The 27,897-nt window shown below is 38.9% G+C and overlaps 1 protein-coding gene across 1 annotated transcript in view; it reads left to right on the forward strand.

The window, feature by feature from the left end:
- ramp1 (receptor activity modifying protein 1) overlaps positions 1 to 27,897 on the forward strand; it is a 50,293-nt gene that overhangs the window by 18,197 nt on the left and 4,199 nt on the right. Inside the window, exon 2 of the mRNA XM_069154775.1 lies at positions 12,241 to 12,376. Within this exon, the coding sequence (XP_069010876.1) occupies positions 12,241 to 12,376 (136 nt within the window). The remainder of the gene's footprint in view (positions 1 to 12,240; positions 12,377 to 27,897) is intronic.

Consider the following 27,897-nt stretch of genomic DNA (forward strand, 5'->3'; position numbering starts at 1 on the left):
TTTGTTGCTGGGAGAGTTACATATATAATCTTCCTGTTATCTGCCATCTGGTCTTTGTAGATAACATGCTACAGTGGTGTTACAGCTCATCCTATTGTTGTGTGCCTCTTTATCTACATTAATAGTATGCTATTACCAAAGACATCCAATGCGGGGACCTTTATCTGTGCTGAAAGCCCTGCTCACTTAGCTGGTGATGGATAGAACTCAACTTGACAGATAAATGCTGGAAGCACGAATACACACACGCACCACCTTTTCAGTAATTGTAACAATGCACGGTGGGAGGCATGTATTGCTAGTTGCTAGTCGTGAGGACCAATTTTGTTTAAAAACCATATTTATGAGGACAAACACACTTTGTGAGGACATTTGTGCTGGTCCTCAGCAACCTTAGGGTTAAGGTTTGAATTAGGTTAAGGTTAGAGTAAGGGTTGAGGTTAGGCACATAGTTGTGATGGTTAAGGTTAGGGTGAGGGGCTAGGGAATTCATGTCAATGAGTTTCTTCACAAGTATATAGAGACAAGTGTGGGTGTGTGAGCTATAAATAAGCATGTACATGCAAGCTTTGCTCCTCCCAGATAAGCATTTTGTGGAAGCAGCCACTTCATGAGCCATCCTGCCCTGACTGCTGTTGCAACTCAACCGAAATGCAAAAATCATTCTTCCTCCAGCTTTTACCTGAAAGCATCCAGTGCAGTGCAACAGCACTACAGACTGGAGTGGGGCCCCATGGTGATTTGCATGAAAACAAAGACGGATGCAAAAAAAATGTAATGGATAAAATCTGGATATTGACGGAAGTGAAAATGATGCAAAATGACAGCATCATCCTCATCTTCTTGGGGCCAAGCGGACACTAATTTAATTTTTTGTTTTAAGTAGTTCTGTCTTTGACATACTGTTGTTCTAGAGGGATGTCCAACTCGAGGGAGATATAAACCAATTACACTGCAGCAGCCCCCTCTCTATTTCCAGTCTTTATTGAATACCAAATCAAATCTAAATGCAATTAAAGTGGTTTTACATGGGATATCTAACAATCCCAGAGCCCAATCCCTGTGATAAAAAAAAAAAATCTCATAACTTCCACAGATAATGCGAGAAACCATGCAGTCATTTATCATGATACCAAGTTTCCTGGTCTCTTCTTGGGCATGTAATATGGTTTGTTCCAGTGAGAAAGAAAAGAAAAATATAATTTTTGCATCACTGTTTTTAAAACAGTGATGCAGAGCTCTCACCCAATGGACTGAAACCACTTTACTCCACTTGTACATCTAAATACACACACACACACACACACACACACACACACACACACACACACACACACACACACACACACACACACACACACACACCTTCAGGCAGGGGTTATCTAATCACATCAAGTATGATGATAATCCACTTTATATCACAATAGTTTTGTGACTATTTTTATCAATTTATTTCTCCTGTCATATTATGTAGTCCCAAATTTTTTTTACAAACACAGATAGCATTAAATTATTCAGGCAGCGCATCATCTTATTTGCAAAGTGAATTTTGTATTCCATGAGGAAATTCAGGCCAAACTCCTGTCAGCTCTCAGTACAAAAGAGTCAGAGAGATGCATAATGCTAAAGACAAACAAGTTCATAGTGAGACCTGGAGGCTGAGTGTGATGTTCAACAGCACAACAGACTAAATTTCAAATGCAGTATTAGAGCTCTGTCTCACCACTTCAAAAGAAAAACAGTTTGACATTCACGGATACTCTTTTTTTACTTTCTTGTCAAGAGTGAGTGCATATAGCTAGCCAAGCTCTGCAACATCAAAGACTGCCTTTAAGCACCTCCAACGACACTTGTTTAATCGCATAAACATGAAAGTGTATAAGCTGCAATACAATTTTACAGCGTATGTAAAATTTGGGTTTTAAACATAGGCTATTAAACAAACAAAATATAGCCTATCCCTGTATCTCTATTTGTAATGCTAAGCTAACTAGCTGACCTGACCCTCAAACCAGCTGGAATAATCAAACAATTATATAATAATAAGAGTCTGAACCGACGTTATCGGTTTGTGAACCACAAACTAACTGAACTGTCCTCAGACATTGACAAATGTGAAACACATCATACATTTCTTATTGATTGCACATTAAAATGAGACTCCAGTTAGCCAGGATGTCTCATTGCGTTAGATGTCGCTTCAACTCTTCTCCTCGCATTTCTGTACGCGTTCACGTGTTTATTGTATATTTATGTGATGTACGTGTTCATTCGCATAAAGAATGAGGAAGCAAGGATCCGATCGCAAGTGGTCGTTCGGGACGCATGTGGACGCGTACGTTAATGCAACAACATGCATTGTGGGTGATCCAATCGCAAGTGGAAAGCTTTATTAGTGTTTGATGTATCGGATTCCTCTGACGTCAATTAGTCACTGTTGATTCATTCGTGCAAAACTGAACTTAAAAACATCTAACATGAAGCCCGTGTCAAGCTAAAAAGGCATTTCAGACGCTTTAGTTTAAGCCACAACCTTCGTCAAAACCAGCATTTAAAAGCAGTCTATGAAAAGCTGTTATTGTCTGATGTGAAAATTGAAAACACTTTAACCAGAACAGCTAATGCACCAACTTTTTGTAGCTTGTGTGTTACTAATGCGCATGTAAGTCACCTCTGATGTTGAGCCCAACCAGGTAACTCCAGGCTGTATTCAAATTCAGAGGCTTATTTGTGCTGCTGCTGCTGCCACCTTTCAAGAGGCAACACAGTCTGCAGAGTACCACGCCTCAGGCTAATAATAATAATAATAACAATACAGAGTAACCGTGAAGAGATGGGTGACGCTTCATGGTCATCTCCAGTCACTGCATTGTGGAGGATCGAGTAATGTGTGTTTGTGCGTTGTGATGGTTGCAATAATGCAGACAGATAAATTGCACTTTTGATGTTTCTTAAGGACATCGTTCTTCTGTTGCTCTCTGTCTGAATTTCATTATATGCAAACTTTGAGGGATGTTTTTAGTTGGGAGGGAAATTCAGCTGCCGGGTTTCTATCTGTCTGATTAGGATTGCAGACAGCACAGGTTGACGGAAGCAATAGTTTGTGTGCATGTTGTGAGTAAGTGACAAGGCTGGAGGTGAAACTGTTATTGGTTATAATGATGGCCGCTGATGCATCACAACAGACATTCCTCTCTGGTAATTTATAATGATCATCATGCACTGCTGCTTGGGGGAAAAAAAAAAAACTTGAGCAAGAATGATTCACTTTCATCCAGATCATTTGTATCCATCTGTGATAAACAGACACTTTTTATACGTCAGAAGTTCACCAGGTTTGTTGTCATTTGTTTAGTGTCATAAAGCACTCGGTAATCAGCTGTAAATAACAATTGGTAGGCAGATTTACTGACCTCACAGCATGAAAACTGACAGGGATCTGCTTCTTTTTTTTAATTCACATCGCTGTGGCCAGAAGTTATAAGGAGTGCAGTAGTTCAAGTTCTCTTGGAAATCTGTTAATTGATCAAAACCACTTTAGATTTGAGCTCAGAGAGAGCAACAGAAGGTTGAAACTAAAAGGTGAGCTTTACTTAAAGACTGTTGGTAACAAACAAATGACTAACCCAGGGGCTGACTGGCAAAGTGCCTGCAGGTGAGCTGACTGAGACACTGGGAGCAGGTGAGGTGTACGTGGTAGACAGGATAAAGAAAGAGTGGTGGAGCAAGAGACAAGAAAAAAGGAAAATAAAAAGTCAAAATACTAAATAATAGCAGAGGTCATGACAAAGCTATTGTTCTTCGAAGTTAAAAGACGATATATTAAATTATATTATGTTTGCAAAATCCATGGAAGAAAAACAATTTATGTTCAGTCAACATGTACAAGGACCAATTAGTTCCATTAGACGCAATTAAGCTTATTAGTATTAAAATATTACTTTAAGACCGATTAAATATATCACTTCATATTGGACTCATTAGCAATTTTTTATAGAGTTGGGTCTTAGCTGTGGAACATTGTAGCACTTACATTTTAGCATTTACGTCCTACGGAAGCCTAAAAAGAGGTTAAAACTCTAACTGACCAGATATACTAAATACTAATTGATAATAATAATTTGGAGCCATGGAGGACATGTTTTGTTTTTTTTGCCATAAATGTTCTCACCACTTTGATCCACAGACCAAAAATCTTGGCTCTTTCTTTGAGTACTTGAGCATGTCCATAAATTAGGCTGAGTCCTCTTTAATACTCCAGGTAGAGTGCAGAGCATTTTAGCAAGAAGAGAAATAGGAAAGAAAGTGCTCAGTCATTCTGGGAGAAAATGCCACAAGTCAACATTTTCCACAGGCTTTCAAAAGGAACATTGCATTCTGCTCATTTATTCAGTTCTAGTGTGCTGAGGACAATAGGTAACTGGGAAAACCAAACAAGAGAACAAAAAGACATAATTATACAAGAGGAAAAGCTTTTTCAACAATCGAGAAAAAAATAATATTGAATAATCACTTTTATAATTAGTTGTTTGTAAATATTCTAAAAAAGGACAGAGCAAATTAAAATATATTGCAACTATTAGCAGTAACAGTGCTTTCTTGTTTATGGAAATGTACAATGTTTTGTCGGCAGAGGAGTGGGATGTTGTTAAATATGCGTGGGAGGTAGTTGGGCGTACGCAGCATGTAAGCATGAGCATTAGGCTCCAATCTTTCCCTTAAACTTAGTAGTTTTTGAATAAGAATACCACTGACAAATAACTTACAATTTTGCTGTGAAAGTATGAGGACTGGTTATTCCACCTGTGTGTGTGTAATAATACACTCTTAGCAAACATTGGGTAGACACCTTGGAAATGTGTGGAGGAAATGTTTGAGATATAGTACGATAGAAAGTATTTATAATGCAAAACTACGCAACAGTTTCATTCATAGAGATTTTTAGCTGCAGCCTCAATGACAAATGTTCGAAATGGCTTTCTTTGTGAAGACATTCGTTGACATAATGCAGTCCCTATGCCCTCACCCTAACCTTAACCATCACAACTAAGTGCTTAACCACAAATCTTACAAGTTTTTGACCATATGAGTTCAGACATTTTCACAGTCTGGCCCTCACAAAGTTACAGCTACAGACACACACACACAAGTACATAAGGTTATTCAGGACATGACACCAATCTTAATTTTCTTGTGAGGTCGCAAATTCGAGAGCATTAACATTTTTTTTAATGCATAAAAAGAGGTACCTTGCTCTGATTTCCGGTGTACCAAGTGAACAGACTGGGTGAGAGTTTCTACGGATGAACTAACTTCTGCTTCTCAAACTTTTCTGAGCGTGAACATCAAATAGACCAAGTTTTATACAGGAAGAGCAGAAATGTGTGGGTTTTTTAAAATATGCATAAAACCTGTGTAACTTTACAGAATCTAAATTGAGCTCTCAGATAAGTGGGAGGAGAAACAGATCCCGACGTTTCTCTGCTCCTCTACTAAACCAATGGACTGAGATGATTCATGACTAAAATGCGTTAAAAAGTCAAGGGAGTGGGTGTTTTGATGTTAGATCGGGTGATTGGGTGGCGGCGGTCAAAAATAGTCCTGATAAAAGGCCAAAGATTTCCCTCAGTGCGAATCACCGGTGAGAAAATTGCGACAGCGACACAGAAGGAGACAGAGAGGAAACCGAGGGTAGGATGAGGGTTTTTATTGCTCATGAAAGGGTTCGTCTTTTGTTTAAGCTCTGAGCTGTGGCCTTGGTCTCGTTCAGTCTCAACAGAGTCGTGTTATTGGAAAGAAAATGTAATAACACACGTGATATATAGGAGTGTATTTGCTTTGTGTTGTTGAAAATCAGTGTGTAACAGGAAATCTGAGCCCTGGGAGTCGGAGGCAAATTAATGGCATGTCAATGGCATTCATCATCTGATTGTCATTATGTATGCTGCTGTTTTATATGTACATGCACGTATAGGCTTTTTATTACAAATCGGAGATCATTGATGACAGGGGATTGCGTTACATGTGTGGTCTGTCTTATTAGACCTGCTTAAGTTCCGTGATCATTGGCAGGGGAAAAAAATTCCTCGAGATTGAAATGAGATTTGGAGTAAAAGTTTAGGTTTGTCAACAATAAAATCCACAGGATGGAGATAACGTGGGAGGAAATATTTTTAAAAAAAGCCCTCCGTGTGTACCTCTCCAGTCTCGGCGTACTTCCTTCCGGCCACAGGGGAACCAAACTGTCTGCTGCAGAGGCCACCAAAGTTTTCAAAATTGCCCGCACTCTGCTTCATCAAGGCATTCTCAAGCACCACACTAAAATTAGCATTTTTCTCTCAGGAGCTCGCCTCCTCTGCCAACTCCTGCTGCCGTATGTGTTTATTTAACTGCGGGATGCTGCCGAGGAACATGTTAGAAATTAATGAGAAAAACAACGTCTGACTTAACAAAATGCCACAAGACAGATAACACATTTTTATTCATGCTCATTTGTCATTGCTGCTGGTTTTCGTTCCTTGACGGATTGTATTGTGGTTCGTTTTCCAATTTGCAAATACGCACTACAATGAAAACGAGATCCTAGTCACGTTGTGATATGTTTCAGTGTGCTCATATTTGTTTGCACAAACGTCTGGAAACATGTATAAGGAGTTATCGCATCCTTCTACTTTTTGAAAAAAAAAAAAAAAAAAATGTTGAGAAGAACTTGCACAGCTTTCACATGTCACCACCTGCATTTAGTGGTTCAGAGTCAGTGTTGAAAAGTTGTTATTCATTTGTCCTGCCTCAACTATATTTAGATCTTTATTTCTTCTGATTTGAATCTCGTCATCTGCTGCCTTCCTTTCTCAGCATTTCCCTTAAGTTGTACCTGAATCTGTCACTGACGTTCCAATTAAACCTGTTTTGCTTTAATTTTACACTAATTCCCTGCATAACAACTTTCTAGCATCTTACGCTTGTTTCAGTTTGTGTCTGAGCATCAATATGTATTTTAGTCAACCTCGGGCATTTTGTGAAGGTATGACGACAGGAAATAATTTGCAGTTTGATGGAATAGCAGCAGATCAACAGCTGGTAAACGAGACTTAAAAATGTGTGTATGGGCAAGCACAAAACACAAATCTGAATATGCAGATACAGACTCTGAGGCAATCTCGAGGTTGGTAAAGCAATTAAGAGTTGGTCAGAATAGTAAGGAGTCAAAAGCACTGCTCTAACTTTATAGCACATGCACACACAAACGCTCAAAAGTGCATGCACACATAAAAGCAAATATCCAAATACAAACATTCTTTCAGCAGTGACTTTTCAAAATGCTGCAAGGCTTTCATCCTACTTTCTTTCTGAGCTCACTTTAGCTTACTTGTGCATCTTAGATGATGATGAGAGAGCAAAACGTATAAATAGAAAGTCCAGTTGCATCTCTCTCTCTCTCTCTCTCTCTCTCTCTCTCTCTCTCTCTCTCTCTCTCTCTCTCTCTCTCTCTCTCTCTCTCTCTCTCTCTCTCTCTCTCTCTCGCATAACACACAAACATGAGAAGTACACAGAGAACCCTGAAGGTAGCTACGAGGTGGGCTTTCGCCTCGCATAGAGGAGAGAGGAGGCGGAGGTCAAAGGTCGTTCACTATCTGCCATCAACTTTCAAGTACATTTTCTTGTTCTTCTTTATTATTTACTCAGACCAATTGACTAAGAGCAGGATTGTATTTACAGTACAGCAACTTCCTTAAGGCGTGGGGTCAAGTCAGGTCAAGCTCAAGTCACTGAGACAGTCTCAGTGGACTTTAATAACATATCATTCAACAAATACGGATGCCAAAAAAACACTTTTGGACAAAAACGGAAGAGGGCTTGTGTGAGACAATTCAGAAAGAGAGACCAACCTATTGAACCAAACAGTTTCTGTGACTCACTTCATTGATATAAAGTGAGTCCAACTGGTAAAACACAATTTAAAAGTCTGGAATTTAAATCCAACAAATGTTTTTTTTTTTAATTTTTTTTTTTAAAATGGGTCCAACAAAATAACTGGTACAAGCCAATTTAAGCCTCTACTTCTTTCATGAGGAGGGAGGAGAAGGCAGTGGGGCAACACAGATGTGCAGATGAGTCCTTTTCAGGTTAAAAGGTGTTTTATTTTTAGTTGGAAAGGATTGCAGGAGGAAATGGAAAGAAAAATTCAGTCAATCATGACCTTTCCTCCAGATTCATCATGTCCCGCCTCAGTGTGAGTTTCTGTAACCTAAAATTTAGTAGATAGGAAGAGATACGTGTTTAAGCAACAGGATCAGGTGACTCGTGGAGAGGTGTAAAAAAACTAAACACATTTTGTCACAAACTGTGTAACCTTTGTGTCAAGTTATTAGAGAAAATATTCAGGTTTTTTTTTCTCAATAACACAAATGTGTTTTTTCATTCGACTGACAGATAAATGTGCAGATCCACACAACCAGGAATGCCAGATATCTTCTGTTGCTACACTTAGTGAACTACTTTGTTTATGTTTGAGGACAACCTAATGGAAAGCTTTTGGCCATGATGATGCTGCCCTCTCAGATCTTGTACTGGCAGCAGTGTCTTTAATTAAACAACTGATAAGGTAACTGGTAAAAATGTTATAAACTGATCCAGAATGCAGCAACACTCCTCCACATCTAGTTTGGCATTTGATTTATCAAAAACAAACAAGTAACCTGACCATTTCCCAATATGTTAACTGTGAATTTTGTTCTTGTGGTAAAGGTATTTCCTATTAAGGAAAACATGTTTGAAGCATGTGACGACAACGTGACCATCTTGCGCTTTTCTTTTATGCTTCTGCAGAATTGATATCTTAATGGTACACAGGCTGTGATTCTCATTATGTAATTCCGTGCATCCTTCAGGCTCTCATAAATCAACACGCATGCAACTGAGTTATCATTAGCAGGGTTCAATTAGCCCACTCACGTGGAATGGATTTATTATGTGAATATTCAGAGAGCTCGCCTCAGGGCCCTGCATCCGTCAGGGATTTACCAATATAAATCTAGAAATTAATTTAAAACAGATAAATTGAAAATGTTGCTGCTAAAAAAAGTATTTAATGCATGGATGAGTCTGATGAGGCTTTCGGTGTCCAAAATCAGAGCAACAGTCTCTAACTGAATTTTAAAACAGACAAGGATTAGTATACACTTAAGATGCTTATGATCACAGTTGATGTTGCTTGTTTTCAAGAGGAGGTTTGCTAACTTTGCGAGATCACATGAGAACCCATCTTTTCTGGCTCAAGTTATGCATTTTTTAATCACAGTGAACCAAACATTGTCCTCAGGGACGTATAGGGAGCTACGGAAGTTGTTTAGGTGTGACAACAGCGAGAAGCAACTGTTCATTTGATAACATCAATGATGTAATTGGTTGAAGTTTGCCCATGATAGACAGATGGTTCATCCAATCACCTGCCATGTATTTTTTTCAAAGTGCCTCCCCTTTTCCAAACAGTTTCCAAAGACGACTTCAGGATCTGTGTTCGGCTGGGCATTATTAAAAGAATTTACGATATCGGGAACAAACCTTGACTTCGATCCTGAAATATTTAAAAAAAAATACATTTTATAGAATTCAACTTAAAAATAAAATGTCGTTGCACAGTATGGGACTTAAGTTTTCATCTCGTTTAGAAGGAGAGAGTGCAACCCACATTTTTGTCTGTTGCAACAATTAACAGACGTCATCTAAGCACCTCACATGCTATCAGTTGACTTAGCTGGCTAACTGCACAGAGAAACTTAGGGTTACTGCAGCAAATCAACACAGACAGATGTGTGGCCAAAGATAAGTTTGAGTGAAATAAGGCATTCTAATGTACGATTTACTCAATTTGAAGCTGTGTAGTTTTATCGACGTGTGCGGGCCACTCAAGTACAGACTATAGTAGCTCACTGACACTGATGAGATTTACTCTCGCGTAAACAACAAAAGTTTGCGAATGGCATTTTTTTTTTTTTTTAAGTAAAATTTGTTAGTGTGGATGTAGTTAAGGTATTGAAGTTTGGTACAGTTTAATCGGTGACATACATGTTTTTAAATTTGGTATCTAGCCCTAATTCTGTTTAACAAAGTCTGAACTTATTCTAATTGCTGCTTTTTTGAAGATTATGGGATTTTTGTAGTTATGGTTACAATGATGAGTTAAATGAACATGGTCTCGCTTTTTGATTTTGTTACTTGGAAATGGGAAATTGCTTTCCCATCAATCCCCCCTACCCAAGGACGTTTCCATTACTTGAACAAAAGCATATATCATTTTGGGGGATGTGCTCAAACAAATGATGCTGTTATTTTGTTTTTCTTTGGGTGGACATTGTTGTATGTAATCTTAAGAGCAAACAGAGATTCGTGTGGTTGCATGACTCAATTTGTCCAAACAAAGAAGATAATTACTGTATGTGATAATGGACACTGAGACAGGAGTATTTATTATTAAGGACACTGTTCTCAACAGGAAAATGATGGCAACCATTTGTTTAAACCCTTTGATTACTTATTTGTTTAAGCAGGCCCGTGTATAGTTAAGAATTATATTCATCTTGGATATTCATCTTGCAACACACAATTTTTGCCCAATGAGTGCATTCATCTTCAGTACAGTGTGCCCTTTATGTAAAGTGAAAAGTAAAAGAGTCCAACATGTGGGGGGCAGGACTTTGTGTTCCAGCACAGATTTGTGCTCAATCTTCCCTTAACCTTCACAAATTGTTTTAGTTTTATAACCATAACAGTAACTCCTGCCAAACCGGGTGCCAGATCAGAAAATGCCAAAATAGGTCACTTTGTAAGTTGATGCCCTGTTTTGCTTCTCAGCTAGAAGACAGTGGTAGACTGGGATTGCCGGCAGGATGTTATCAACATAAAAATCTGTAAACTCTTACTCCCTATTTATGTCCATGTCTCTCATAAACATACGCACTTCATCTTGCTCTTTGATCACAGTCTTTGACTGGAGTTGTGTTGACGAAATCTTTTCATCCGCTCTCTTCACAACATGAGTCGAGACTGTTTGTACTTGTGAACAAGTTATTTGTTTATATTTCTGACCCTCTTTTTTGTACTGTTTTGTTTTTCCAAGCCATCTTTAAAATGATGCTGACTGGATTATTTCATATCTTTATGCATCCATCACTCTGCACGATAACATTAATGTATAAATACAGACACAGTCCAAATTAAAAACATTTGGTGACAGCTGCATATTTTCTACTCTTCAGGTTACATTTCTTACCACATTCAGTTTGAAATTAAAAAAGGATAACACGTTAGAGTGCCAAGTTTTAGCTTTAATTTGATCAAGTTTAGATCAGGATTGAAAGAACTGTGTGTGAGCGACAGCCCATTAAGGTACTTATGTCAGGACAATTATTTTTAGATTCCAAGTTTTATGAAATATTATGTTTAAATATGCAAATCTACCAATTATCTCTACATACATTTCCAGAACAGAAAGCTGAACATTGGACAAAGCCATTTTTTGTTGACATATAGAGTTTAATGGTTTTTACAGAGGGGATTTTAGACATCCCCTTTCTGTCACTCTGTCAGAAAATACTGCAAGTCATAAAAACGTGTTTTAAATTTTAGGAATAAAATGTTATATAAATAAGGCTATGAATGATAAATGAACAGTCATCCGGAAAAAGTTTCAGAATATAATTTGGAATAAAACTGGAGAATTTGGGGTGTGTAAAAGCTACTGATGTGAACATTTCTGGAGTATTAGAAAATAAAAATTGTATAAGATATATTACAAAAATAATTACAATGCAATGAAAATTAATTATTTTTTTTTCTTATCTGTATTACATATTTTGTCATTTTCTCTTTATGAGCACACCCAGTCTGGCAGTTTAAGTATTAAACTGTCCTGCTCCTTGAAAATATTAAGCAACAGTTAAATTAAATGTTCCTCAATGTGTGTGGTTTTGGAGGTCTTGTGAGGCAATGATAAAGATAACACAGGGTTAGTGTTACAGCAGATGCTGTTTCAGTGTTATGTTCAAGAAGTGGTGAAATGGCTTAGTTTGTAATAATCAAAAGAAAAAAAAAATGACAACATTTATGGCCACTTGTATTCTTTCATGCAATCACCCTGGAATGACAGTACCTGTTGGTTTAAATTTGTTTAAGTTGTTTGAGTTATACATCGTGCTGTAATCTAACTACACCCATCACCTCTTTTCCTCTTTTTCACAGTGTCTCAGTGTGTGTCAGCACTTGGGTGCGAACGCCACTACGAATATGCTATTGAGGAGTTCTGCCTGGCCAAATTCAGGATGGATATGCAAGAGCTGGATCAGAGACAGTGGTGTAGCTGGGAGGACACAGTCGAGTGAGTAGGATAATCGTACAACACACACAAGTGCACACACCCAAAAACAAAAAGAGAGACACCCCAGCATAAACGAAAACAGATTTGCATTCATGCAAATACAAACAAAACATAATGAGCTTCACATTTGTAATGTGCATCCTCTTCTCACTAAATGTTTATAGCTCAATGACCTCCTCACACAACAAATTAATTTTAATTCAGCATCTCTGATCCTGTGTAACTCTGGAGAGGCACCAAAAAGCGGCCATACCTTGATGTAAAAAAAATAAATAAATTGAAATAAAATGTAATGATGCAGATTTGTTCATTTCTGGCTGGAGCTCTTTGCAATTGTTTGAGTTTTTGGTCACCTTCCAGCAGCTGATTAGATGCTGAGTGAGAGACAACAGAGAAAGACAGTGAGCGAGGAGGAGAAATAGTCGGGAAACGGAGAGACAGTCAGAACAAAAGCTGTATGCCTGTGGCACAAACAGACATTTTTTGTACATGCATGTTATTTTTACACTTACTGTAAAAGACGGCCGTGGCCACAGCTTGCTGAAATTGCTCTTACAATTTGGAAGTCATTTACTGACGTCAATTAGTACAATTAGTTAATTACAGAAATACTACCCAATTTGACTGAATTTAAAATTGAATGGTATAACAATGCTATATTTACTTGTAATACCATGCTGCCTCTCTCTTTGACCACTGAAAACTCGTATAAACAGCTACCTTGGAGAGAGACTCCAATTAAGTAAGTCTTCAACCCGTTTGACCTTTGATTCGGACATTCTCGCCTCGTGAGCAGTATTGTCTCTGCCCTCATGAACAGTACCAACTGTTGCTTTTGGGACCATCTCTCAGAGCATTGAGCCGGGCTGCAAGGTTAATTCGGGTAAAGGAGCAGTGTTTCTCGACTCACACAGGGTTTGAATAGTAAGTAGCCTAAATATAAAATATTTAAAGCGGATAAAATCATACACAAAGTACCCATTGTGTTTGGATTAATAATGTATTATTATTAGCAAAAAACACACCTCGTCTGCATTTTATTTTAGGGCCCCTGTTGTCCATTGTTTATATTATTCCATATATGTTGAAATATGTATGCAGATGATGTAGTCATATACAGCGGGTAAAATAAGTATTGAACACGTCACACCATTTTTCTCAGTAAATATATTTCCAGAGGTGCTATTGACATGAAATTTTCACCAGATGTTGGTAACAACCCAAGTAATCCATACATACAAAGAAACCAAAACAAATAAGTTCAGAAATTAAGTTATGTGTAATAATGTGAAATGACACAGGGAAAAAGTATTGAACACATGAAGAAAGGGAGGTGCAAAAAGGCATCGAACGCCAAGACAACAGCTGAAATCTATCAGTAACTAGAAAGCAATCCGGCCTCTTGTCAGTGCAAATTAATATCAGCTGGTTCAGTCCCAACTGATGGCCAGTAAAAAGTTGTCTCATTACCAAGGTGTCACACAAGAAACATCCCATGATGGGTAAAAGCAAAGAGCTCTCTCAAGACCTTTGCAACAATATTGTTGCAAAACATACTGATGGCATTGGTTACAGACGCATTTCTAAACTTCTGAATGTTCCAGTGAGCACTGTTGGGGCCATAATCCGAAAGTGGAAAGAACATCATTTCACCATAAACTGGCCACGACCAGGTTCTCCTCGCAAGATTTCTGACGGATGAGTGAAAAAGCATGTTGAAGCTCGTTTAAAGTTTGCTGCACAACATTTGAACAAGCCTGTGAAATACTGGGAGAATATAGTCTGGTCAGATGAGAGCAACATTGAACTCTTTGGATGCCATAATACACTATGTTTGGAGGACAAATGGCACTGCACATCACCCTAAAAACACCAGACCAACAGTGAAGTTTGGAGGTGGGAACATCATGGTGTCGGGCTGCTTTTCAGCATACGGTACTGGCAAACTTCATATAATTGAAGGAAGGATTAATGGAAAAATGTACCGAGACATTCTTGATAAAAATCTGCTGCCATCTACCAGAATGATGAAGATGAAACGAGGGTGGACATTTCAGCAAGACAATGATCCCAAACACAGCCATGGAAACTCAATTGGTTTCAGAGAAAGAAAATAAAGCTGCTAGAATGGCCCAGCCAATCACCTGACTTGAATCCAATTGAAAATCTATGGAAAGAGCTGAAGATCAGAGTTCATAGAAGAGGCCCACGGAACCTTCAAGATTTGAAGACTGTTCGTGTGGAAAAATCGGCCAAAATCACACCTGAGCAATGCGTACAACTAGCTTCTCCATACAGGAGGCGTCTTGAAGCTGTCATTCTCAACAAAGGCTTTTGTACAAAGTATTAAATAAATATCAGTGAGCGTGTTCAATACTTTTCCCCTGTGTCATTTCACATTATTACACATAACTTAATTTCTGAACTTATCTGTTTTGGTCTCTTTGTATGTATGGATTACTTGGGTTGTTACCAACATCTGGTGAACATTTCATTTCAATAGCATCTCTGGAAATATATTTACTGAGAAATATGGTGACGTGTTCAATACTTATTTTACCCGCTGTATGTTTAGGTGACAGCTGATGAACTAGTTGCTGCTAAATTAAGACAAACAGTAAATACATTTTCAACTGACTGCACTTTAACAGTAAAGTTAAACAAAAGAAGTGGCCCAACATTTATCTGTATGAACAACAAGTACGAGAAAAGTTAAGAAAAGGTTAACAGCAGTTATCCCACATATTGCAAGTGTTGCTGGCGTTTTGACAACTCGTAGATTTCCTTCTCCGTGCCCCTTACCTTCTATCTGGCTTTAAAGATTCAGCAATTTGTTTTTATCTTACTCGGGATGTTTTTGGAATAATGTTGGTTTATGACAAATTGTGTCGTTTTTTATACTTTCCTCCATCATTTCAATAGTTACAATGGCACAGTGATTACTGATGTCTTGCATTTCAAAAATAGCGCTACAATAAAGTTCAAACAGGGAAAAGATGCGACGAAGTGTGTGACTCCTTTCACAATCAGACCAAGTGCATTATTTGGAGGTGACACTGAAATAGGGCTCACAATGTCCCTACTTATCTCACACTGCGAAGGAAAACCTCATCGCTACATCATTACAATAAGTCAGTCAGAATTACATTTCTTCAAGGCATTGAGATAAATCTGGTGGAAAAGGTTACACTCTTTATGCAAGGTCTTTGCTGGAAGAAATATTCCCGCCACAAAATATCAAATAAACACAGATATGAACATGTCACCCTGTAAACTGTGAGCAATGTAATTTTTTAACCATTAAGTGATATCTTTTTGGGGATATTGCCATTTTCCCAGATCTCAGCTATGATCTTGATGAACAGTGTAGTCACTGGTGCAAAGGACACGTAAAACTACGAAAGTAAGACTTTAATCATTATAAAGAAATTCACTTACAGTTTGAACATGGAAGATTTGGACCACAAACTTTGGTTTATTGTTACTGGAGAGTGATTATCTATCAACGTCATAATATCTTTCTGGAATTATCTGATTAACTGTGGATTAAGGGGACTTTTTCCCTAATTATTTGGTCTCAAACCATCTCACATGAAACAAAACGTGCAAGAAAAGACCGAAGCGACAGAAAGAAAGCTCAAAACAAGTTCAGCTGAAGTATCAGGGCAGTTGTTTCCCCGTTTGACGAGGAAGTGCTGCATTCAGGCCAAGTTGCCTCTGGAGGTTTCTAATTCAGTTCAAATGACATTTGGTGTCTGTGTTTGCATCTGTGTTGTGTGTGTGTGTGTGTGTGTGTGTGTGTGTGTGTGTGTGTGTGTGTGTGTGTGTGTGTGTGTGTGTGTGTGTGTGTGTGTGTGTGTGTGTGTGTGAGAGAAAGGACAGTTGTGGACAGCACTTTTCTACCTCTCAGTGCATCTTAGCTGCCAAAAGGAGGGCAGCTTACTGAGCTCTCTAGTCTGTCCTCTGCTGTCACTTAACCACAATCACATCAGCCTCAGTTTCTCTGCTGCTCCCACTCCGTCAAACACTTAACATGGTCTCTTTATAGGTGTCCCCTTTCTCCATCTGTTGAAAAAAGAGGACATCTATCTTGTCTGAAACCGCACCACTGAGCACCCTTTTTTTTGTTCCCTCACAACTAGTCACATTTTGTTCTCCTTCATCCATTCGTCCCCACCATTCCTCCCACAATCCTCTCCGCTGCATACTTTAATAGGTTTTTCATTTGCTTCCTCTCATCTCCTTTTTGCCTTTGATGTATTATTATTATGTCCCCTAGCGCCTCATAGATGCTAATGCTAAGATATTGCATGTCCCCTTTCAGTTTAGTGACATCTCTAAATGCATTTGTTCTCCCCGAGTTCCTCAAACAGCTTCTGTGTCACAGCAGTGTTTGTTCTTCTGTCAATATGTTGTAACCCCGCCCCCATCAAATCCCAGGATGGAGTGAGACAGTGTCAGGGAACTGTGTACAGGTCACCACACCATTACTCACTGCTCAATACACGGTCGTCTCACCGTCAGTCAATGTACAGCTGTACATTAAACAAGTTTTGAGACTGAGGGAGGAAACGGTGGTTCCCAGAATGACTTAATAAATGAATTAATCCGAGTCTGTCTCACTTGCAGACACAGTGCTAATCACTGCGCTGTTGTTAAGCTCATAAGCAGAAAATAAATCCAGTTATGTCCTTGCATTTCAGATCAGTCTATTTGAAATGCAAGCAAATTTCCCATTAGCAGCTATTTTCGTGGGCTTTTTTTAAACATCTTTTTTAAAGTATAAAAAAAATGTCACCAGCTTTCACGACATCATTTAAATATCGGAAGTCTTTGGATGATGTGACTTTTCCTTTTTTCTGCCAGGATCACAGACATCACTACAGTGTTCAGGTAAACCCTCATATGATTCCATGCTGAATATATCATCTACATCCGTTTCACAATATGTCGAGAGTCTTGTACTAGAGATCATTAAAGAACCACACCAGAGTTCTTGAAAGTTTAATCTCCATCATAGCCGGCCATCCGGGGACCCGTTTCAGGGGCTAGCAGGAGGCCCTTCTTTCTATTCTAAGATCAACATATAGATAACAGATCATAGTCCTGTACCTAGCTCCCCACATCCGCCGCACGTCTCCGTGTACGGCAAATCAATTGTTAGATATCTTTCCATGTTGATTATCTTATAAACACGAGATGGATCTTGGAGTGCTTTGTTTCACGACAACAAACTGCACAACTCCAGAAACACAGCAGAAGTAGTCTGCGAACCATTAACACGAACACTGTTTGCCACATCTGAACAGTGTACTTAAACACAAACAACATTATCTTAGGGCATGCTGGGAAACTCCAGCCCCTACCCCAGCACACTCGTACAATATACGAATCAGTCTTATGGGGTTGTTGCTTCAGTAACTTAAAATAATTTTGAAACAGAATGATGAATGAAACTCTGTTAAGCAGACTATTGAAATTTGCTTTGGTTGTCCAGTCCCTCTCTGTGAACATTTTGCCCCACCTTGGTATGACCAGGACTGAAGGAGGAGGTCATGAGAAGGAGGTCTTTTAACAAAGTACAAACATGCCCAAAACATTTTGAGGAGGGAGGTGGGTTGGGGGTTGTTGTCAGAAGTCTGCTAATATACTGTATTTCTTTTCATGGAAATGCCTGGAAACTAATAGCTGCCTAGAGGGTAGAAAGACTGCATTCAGACATGTGAAATGTAGAAGATAGCATGCTTCATAAAATGCATTATTGTTAGCTCTCATTTGCAGCAGTGAGTGGACAAAAACATGCAAAATGATTAGTATTTGCCTTTACAAATATCTTTGGGTATTTCAGTCTACCTCTGGTGTGCGCACCGTCCTGTGTTTACCATACCAAACAGGGAAACGTGAAATATGCGTGATTGAAATTCACAAGGTCAAATATCAGCCAACACCAGCTGCATACTAATTGATGTTTAAATCTTAATTGCAGAATGTGCGGCTCAATGAATCAATATAACGCGTCCTGTCAACCTTGCCTTATATCTAGCAACACTGCGCAGGGAGGTGACACTGCAGCACAAATGGCAGTCACCTCAGTATGACTAATACGATTTTAAAAAAACCTGCAAAGCCACTCTGCCCTAAAAGACATCGGAAGACTTCATTATTCGCTAAAGCAAACTCTAAAAAAACAGAAAGTAAGGCAGCCTTTGATCCTTACAGACAGAAAAACACAGCGATTTTTATTTATGCACACAACAGGAACAATTTTGTTTAGGAGAAACACGAATACATATTTAATAGTCTCGCAACTGTTTCTTGATGGGGGTCAGTCTGCTGATATGTTGATCTTTAAATGAGACTAAACTAATTATACAGGCTCTGCAGTGATACAACCCTCAGCTTTTGTATTTCCAGTGTTGAGTTTAGTCGCACGTAAATTCAGAAGAAGAGTATAATTAAAAATAAATATTTTGGTCAACTAGCACTCAGGTATGTAAAAGACACTTAGCAGATAGAAAATATGTCAAGTCTGCTAATACAGATGGGAGGCAGATGGAAAGGCATCCAGCGAAAGACAGGAATGATAACGTGTTGCCAACTCCATTCAATGTGACCTTTTTCCGACATTTTGCTGAGACTGCTTGTGCTAATGTAAGCACTCCAACAAACAATCATCTGACACGTGACTCTTGATCATGTAAGCAAAAAGGGTCATAAAATATAATGAAGGTTGAATACAAATGTGCTAAAACTACAGCAGAAAACACACCAGTGTGGAAATGATTTTTGTCAATCCTCCGTTCACATTTCTGCATCTAATTAAACAGACAGGAGTACTTCATCAGTCAGGGCACGCTCCTGCTGATGCTGCATGATCAGTCCCCCCTCAATGCATTCAGATTTGTCAATTTTATTAATGATGAACTAAATAAATAACATTAATAAAAAAAAAAAAACAAGCCGAGGTGTGGCGAGGAAGCAGCTGCTCTGATTGCCATCTATCCTCCATTGCCTCGACACACAGTGGTGCCTAACAGCACAAAGTACAAGCGCACATTTCTTCACAGCCTTAACCATAAATCTTTATTTCCTTCTTCTTAGTTCATTCGTTTTCTCCTCAGTCGGCTGTGAAATCTCTCACTAAAGTTTTCATAACTCCTGATGCCCCGGAGTCTCAGTGAGGTCGGAGTACCACACACACTTTAATAATACAGCACACATGACACACAGGTCACTGCCCACGCAAAGAGGATGTGCAGTTAGTTAGTCTGCACCTGTACACATGATAGACTGTGAATGACAGCGTATACACTGCTTTTCCAAGTTCCAATTTAGAGGAAAATGCTGCTCACAACGTCAATTAAATAATCATCGTGATGTGCTTACTGTGACTGACAAGAATGTCAAATAAAGGATAGTTAGAAAACTGCTGGAAAATAGAGAAAGATAAAGGATTTGTTATTCAACTGTCATATTTAATTACTTACTTATTTTCCAAACAATGAATGTAATTAATGTCTTGAGGCAAATAGGCACATATCCTATTAAGCTTCTGAGCATTTACAGTAATCCTCTCTGCTGCCATCATAATAGAAAAGATTGACTGGCAAACAACTTGAAAAAGTTGTGTTTGCTAGTAATCATAATATACAACTGAAGCTAAGCCACTTGTCCACATAAGAACATTAGCAGAACATGATATGAATAAAAACATCCAAAATCACATCAGAGTACGGTGAAGCCATTATTCTTTAGAAAGGGCCTTTTGAGATAGATTAAATATGCTCCTTTATCCCTTGAGCCTTTGAGTGGGCAGGCAGGTAAACATGTTTGATTGACAGCTGAGCTTGACAAGATAATGAGACACAACACAAAGACAGACGTTAACGTTTTTGTTTGTTTAGCTTGCTAAGGTGTAGCACAAGACGTTTCCATGCCTGGAAAAACATGCAGTTTTGATATTTACTGTATCTGTAATCTGTCAGTTAGCTCTACACCCGTTGTACCAACTTTATCAAAGTTAGCGTGTGGAAGACGGGTCTTTGATCTCAGCCTAAATTCCTAAACTGTGGCACCATGAATCCATATGCAATTATGATATAATTTCTGAGCACTGTCAAGTCCACCAGTGAACATCTAGGAATTCTCGTCAAATGAAGCATGATGAAGGTCATGTTTGCTATTAGAGAGTCCAGTATACTATTTAAATATAAACACACATCACAATCATCTATCTGCTCTTCAAGCTTGAGTGCAGTTACTCTATCTTTAACTGAAGATTTACATTTCACACAGCGTTCAGAATTTTTGGGGGAATTGGAGTTGTACTTTATGAACATTACGTCATTTAAATACTGTGTTGCTTAAGTAGCCTAAATTAAAGCAAACCTATGTTGACTTTTGCTTTTTCATGGACTCAAACTTTGATCTCTCAGGTGAAAGTCATGTGTTGTCTCTTTCTACTCAGCGACGTGACCTTCTTTGACCAGCGTGGTCAGGGTGCAACAAAGGGCACCTTGTGCATAATTCTGATGCCAAAGGTTTTGGCAAAGTGTCACTATTTGATGCCCTGGTAACGTGATGGGGCTTGTAGCCAAGCTGTAGGAAAGATTTGGAACAGTTTATCGGCTACTTTGATGCCATGAAGGAACTTCTGGCTGAAAAAAAGCCAAGACTATCCAGAGCTCAAGGATCAGAAGTGGGTTGAGAAACTTAAAGAGCTAAAACTCCAACTGCACGCTGAAGGGCAAACTTTTTAGACATGTTTGGCCAACTGGTGGCCTTTGTTGGAAAGCTGGCAATTTTTGGTCAGTGACATTGCTACCACTTGATGTCCACACAGCACTGCTGAAATATGCAAATGCATCAGCGGACTTGAGAGTTTCACAACACAATTAGAAGACTTTAAAAAATGGACCGTAGTTCTCTATCTTGATCAGACCCAATGGCTTTGATGGACATGAACTGAATTGAATACACAGGACAAGGTAAAGCAGCTAATTAAGCTGAAGATTTCAGCTGGCAGTCTTTGTACCAACACATCTCTGTGAGCAGATTTTCTGATCAGGGAATTTTTCCATTACAAGTAGCGGGGTGGGGAAAATGGACGCTGCGCAACAACGATGCAATTTCAACTTTGATGGTCTCTGCAACGCTTCGTCACACAGATGAGGCATGGACATTTCTGGAAATCTCCTGTCGTTGAGTTTCATAGGAAATGCGTCTCTGTGTGATGAAAATTTGATACTCAACTAAAAAGAACAGGTGGGAAAAATCTGGTTCTAAGGGTTAATTCTCTGTTTTTGACATTTGCTGGCATTGCCACACTTTGTAAATGAGCAAACGTCACTGAAAGTCCTATTCTGAAAGAAGAAGGGATTAAAAAGGTTTATTGCAGAAGATTTGTAGGGTTGGTAATGTCAGCTCAGGTGTTTTTTGTTCAACAAATCATTCCATTTGTGTTGTTTCACATTTTTTTATGTGTTTATTGTTGTTTTTACAGTGTAGAAAATAGTACAACAAACTTCTTGAAGGGGTAGATGTGTCCATACTTTTCACTGCAACTACAAATGCTAACAGAAGTTATAGTAATTTTTTGGCAACCTTGTAATCTGATGAAACCCCTTCATCCTGTGACCAAGCTGAAGTATTCTTCAGCTTGGTCACAGCACCTTGCCAGAATGACATAACTACAGGGTCAGAAACCGGTAGAATAGTTTGCTTAATGAATCCAAATACTGATATTATTATTATTTTTTGTTCATATAAATTTTCTCCCTCGGTCCTTCTCCAGATTTTTTCACACTGTGCGCTTTTAGTTTAAAAATAACTCTTGTTTTACAAGCCTGTGTGATTGTTAGAGGGTATTTTGGTTGGGCAGTCATGCATGCCTGTCAGCCGTCTGTAATAATTCAAAACCCCTTTTGTGGGTGAGCTCACATCGTGTTCGTGCAAACCCAGGCCAGATAAATCCAGTGAGCTCAGTAGTGTGGAAAGTTAACTGAAATTCCCTTATTGTGGAGCTCTGTGATTAAACGGCTGATTACTTGGTGATTAGAAATGGATTGCCGCGTGTTTTTACAACTCTAATGACTGCATGACTTGCAGCATTGCCTTCATTGCCTGCAACTGTTATGCAATGCATCTTCAATTAGGATAAGGATTTGAATATTTGCCTCAATGGCCTTTCATTTGTATTAGCCTGATATTTCATAGCGTCCTGCTAACGCAGGTAAAAAAAAAAAAAAAAGAAAAGCAGCTTGTAGGGAGCATATATCTCAGGCAGACTGTATTTTGAATTTGATTTATCTTTTTTACTTATTCTGTGTGACTGATGGCTGTTCGGTGAAAGCAGTGACTCCTTTTTGAAGATCATCAAACTGCTGGAATACATTTCCCACCATGTCCATACTGTAGAAACCCATACTGCTAGAAAGAGGAAAAAGCTGCGTTGTCTGTCTTCGTTCAGTCTGAGGAACAAAAACATCATATTTCACTTCCTCATCCTTTACCGCTGTAAAAAGACTTATTGGTCTTTATAATCTTTATTGTTTGCTTAGAGTACACTGGCATTTGCACACAGTGCAGTCTTTTGCCAATTCCTCAAACTGAAATATATATATATCGTGGAACCCTTAGAGGAACACATACTATAAAGGTGTGTGTCTGCTTTAATTGAGCCATCTTCTTGTTCTGGCCCTTTACATTAATACTGCAAACATTCACTTTGACGACTCACTGGTCCCACTGGGTTTGAGTTGAAGCTGGAAAGAAATCCAGGATGAGTTTGCCCAATCGGATTTCCCTTCCCTTTATTATGCTTCTCGTTTTCTCTTCCTCTGTCCCTTTGTATTGCTGCCCCGTTGTTCATACCAATAAATCATCCTTCCACATAAACACACACACCATATACTTATCTATAAATGAAATCTCAAAAATATGCACGAGGAAGCAATCATCTGATTGCGATCAGATGATTGCTTCATATTGCATATTTATTGGGGGAAATTATCCATGAAATTGGATGTAACAATATTCTACAAAAAGATGCTTTGATTGTTTCATATTGCAAAAAAAATTATGTGGATAAAGATTTGAGTATCTTACAAGCTAAAAATGTGTTTTGATTGTCCTTTCTTGACTTGGATGTTTTGCGCTTCACTGTGCAGAATGAAGTATGTGCAGAGTTTGACACTGGAAGCTTGCTTTTACATTGTTCTGCTGAAAAGAGAGGTTTCTGTGTATGATCATTTTAAGATGTGTCCGCACTAGTAAATAGAAGGACAACGCAAAAATACAAATGTGGGTTTTTGCATCATGCATTTCCCGCTTAGATACCTTTAGCCGAGCCATGATTTGACGCCGAGAAAGCTCCCCTTTACTGAGAATAACAATCAAATTTTGGACACTTTCATTTAGTTCTGATGCCATATTTCCTACTATCACAATGTTACTTAGTCAGCAGTGCTCTACTGGAAACCTGAGACACAGCCAAGAAGTCTCTCTAAGCTGAATGAATTGAACAAGCCTGTCATGAGCTGAAGTAAATCCACCTGAGTGTCATCTGAATGCTGCTTCAACTGTAGAGATTCAACTCAAGGAAATCCTAGAACCGAGTCAGTGCTACAAATTTGCTTCAATTTGTTGCTGAGCTGTAGTGCAGAATCTAACATAATTCTTCATTTTTCATTTCATTTATTGTGTTTTTAAATCTTCAAAAACATGACACATTTTAGATGTGGTGTTAGACTTTTGCCCCCCACTGTAGATTTAATGCACCTTTAGTTTCATTGAAATATATTGTTTGTATTGTATGTTTAAACCAGATTGCTCAGCTGGACTGTTTTGCAGTGTCGAAATGATTCTTTGACAGGGTTTGTGCTTATTGTTTATCAGAATTCTTTTGATTTCTGTCCATATTTTTCAACAGCAGCAACAGCAGGTCAGTATTTGTGAATGTTTGGCTTAATAGAGTAAAATAACCACGTCGTAGCATCTGCGTTAGTTTATGTGTCCAGATTTGGCAGTGATACTTGAGTACGGAGAGAACAAAACATTCACACACACACACACACACACACACACACACACACACACACACACACACACACACACACACACACACACACACACACACACTAACAGACGTACAAACAGAGTTGCAAAATCAGATTCATATCTCAGTAAAAACACTCAAACATAAATACATATGCAGACAAAGACATCTGCCATCATTCACACATCACACACTTGTCAAAAACAAACATCAACACACACTACAAAGTCCATCTGTTCACATCATGATACTCACTGACTTGAAACTGATACACAGGGAGAGAAAAGTGACAACAAATATGAACAGAGAGAAAATCATGTGACGGTATGTACATGTATGTGTGTGTGTGTGTGTGTGTGTGTGTGTGTGTGTGTGTGTGTGTGTGTGTGTGTGTGTGTGTGTGTGTGTGTGTGTGTGTGTGTGTGTTTGAAAAAACAGATCTCTCAAAACTTTGCAAAATATTTGAGCACTATTCCTGTCATGTAGAAAAGACAATGGCACACACACACACACACACACACACACACACACACACACACACACACACACACACACACACACACACACACACACACACACACACACACACAATGGATGCAGGAGGTTGGCTGAACAACAGTAGAAAAGAACATTTGGTCTGATGTGCTCTGTAGTGACAGTGTTTGGTTTCAGACGGACAAGTCGCTCCCTTTACGCTCGGAGCTGATTTCTCCAAGCCGTTACGGCTGAAACTTTCTCAACTACGAATGCAAGGGATGAAACTGTGTTTCTGGGTGACAGAATACTTACTTGAAAATATTTTCATTACATTTTCCGGTTTGAGGTGTCAGAACATTACGTGTCGGACAAGATGAGCTGTGACACCAGGTCATGTTTGGAAATTGAGAAGTGGAAAATCAGCAGAGATACGCATCCTTGTGTGAAATGGCAATCATCTTTAATCTTGGTATCAGACGCAATTCTTTGATGATTCTTGACCCATTTTTTTTTTCCTGCAAGGATCTCTCGTCTTATCAGGTGCTCCAGTTGGTTGTAGTGAACAAAAGTGTAATTACCGTATCTGTGTTGATCAAATGTGCTTTGCAGAGTTGCTCAAGAACCCTGCTTTTGTTTGATCGCCTAAAAACACGATGGAAGTTACTCCTCGCTGCTTGGCTATGCTGTCTTACCCGAGATGCAAGACAGTTGATTGACTGAAAATGAAACAATCAAAAAATTCATTTATGATTGTTGTTTGCAGGCAGCTGATCAGAGATGAAAGAAAACCCGTCGAGTCCTGAAAAGATGTTCAAATCAGGGAAATTCATTTTTGATTAAGGAGAGAATGATGAGACCTGACATAGATCCTGTATCCTGGGGATAGGAGGAAAAGCTGTATCTTATCTGCACTATAAAGATAGTTTAGAGCTGTTTTAAATCAAAATTTTAAACCAACGTTTTGTTTTGCATTTGAAAAAACACTGCACCCTTCTTTAATGCACTTTTGATGAAATACGATTTCTTCGTTTATGGGAGGAAAAAAGTACAGAAATGAATTTGTTATCATCATACAGTACTTCATTCTGAAACTATTTCCTTACACAGTCATGAAAAATGTTAAAAAACAGTTATTTGCTTAAGGAGCTGTGTTGCTTATAATTGGTCCTTTTTAGATGAAGATGAGGATTCTGGTACGTTTGTGTGAAAACTCCGGGTGAGGACCAAGTGTCAGCAATGCACCAGATGGTCATCAATTTACTCCTCTGCTGTTCTAACTGTGTATTTAAACTCGTGAGCTCATGGGAAGTCGTGTGCAGCATATGCTTGGCGTTCAAGGGGCGTTATCGCAAAAACACTGTTGCTGGGCAACCGTAACATGGACGGCATGTAGAACCCACAGAGGCTCACAATTTAGCAAGCGAACAGGGGGTAACGTAATGCAGGAAATGCAAAGGCAGAAAGAAAAGGTGAGGAAGTTGGGGAGATCAACATTTCCCTCTGACGGAGGTTATTATCTAAGTTATGAAGACAAACTTTACATGACTAAAATTACAATAATAGCTGTAACATCCAATGACAAATGAACTTCCATGACCTCTGCCATTTTAATGACCTCTGCAAACACGTCACAACTCGTGAACTTGGGGCTCAGTGAAAATTTCGAGTTTTGATGTGAATATCACAAGAGGTGGGGCCGTTCAAATGGAAGACCCCATTCGAGCGCAGCATAACTGCATTTCAGGTTTTACTCAAGTGTATCTTGAATTACTTTTATAGAGAGCAAAAGCAGCCCTGTGTTTAAACACCTCAAGCAGCTGCGTTGGAGCGTGTTGCTGTTATCTGTAACAGTTTAAGGGCTTGAACGCTGCACAGTGTTTTACGAGACTCGCTAACATTTATTATACCCTGTCATTATGGTTGTTAAACAGTACAATTATGGCATTTGCATTACAAAATGATCTACCAGGCGTGCGTCTCTGCGTGTATTTAATTGGGCAGCGACATCATCCTGAACAAAGTCATTTCTTCTCCAGCAAAAAAAAAAAAACTGCGCCAGGTTGGACCTTTCTGTCAGATCACCACGCTCTCCTTCTTTGCTGGAACCGTCTTGGTCAAACTGAACTCTGACTAACAGCTCAGTAGGACCCCAGAGAGGTTTGCTGCTCCGCTTGTAATTTCAAAGAGAGATTTAACACCGCTAAATATAAACTGCTCCTAAATATAAGATGACTCAGGGGTTGTGGGAAGGGCGGTATCATACAAAACCGCTAGTTTTTCTATAATCGGGTTTCCCGAGTGATTGCAAATATTTATTTTTTTTCAGTCATAAAAATATGACATATTGAAAGCCAGCAGAGAATAGAGGATGTTACAGTGTGTGTGTGAAAGGTGTCTGGAGGAAGCATCACTCAAGGCTGACGAGAGGTTTTGTCAGTTAATGTGTGTTATTTAATTATTTCGAAAAATGGCAAACATACAAATATGTCTAAGATATATTAAAATGCATCTGGATGTCCACCAACAACACATCCTAACTTCAGTATCAGAGATAACGATGTTTGTTGCTCCACTAACTGTGGATAACTCATGGCTGTCATTGGAGAAATGGGAACAGCATGCTACATAAAATAATGTGCATCGCCATATAGAGCATCATTATTTTTTCATCGGTGCCCCTTCCACCTACTTTCGTACCTTCCCCCCGCTTTACCTGCCCGGCTCGGCGAGTGTCAGTCAGCCGAATAAAGGGACAGTCCCGAGTCATTTCTCAAGTCACTGGAGCGCCTTTTCTCTGTGTCGCTTTTATTTATTCATTATCCAGCTTTCATTTATTCACACTGTGCTCTTTAGTCAACAGATCAAACTACTGAAAACAGCATGCTACTGCCTGCTTCAGCTGCCTCTGCCCGTCATCTTTTACATGTGGGATATTTTTCATGATAAATAGTTAGTCAGGCCGCCTGTCTCTCACTCTGCATCTTGTGTC

Source organism: Embiotoca jacksoni, unplaced genomic scaffold, assembly GCF_022577435.1.
Source record: "Embiotoca jacksoni isolate LCO1_2020_lvr unplaced genomic scaffold, fEmbJac1.0.p SCAF_2, whole genome shotgun sequence".
Lineage (NCBI taxonomy): Eukaryota > Metazoa > Chordata > Actinopteri > Embiotocidae > Embiotoca > Embiotoca jacksoni.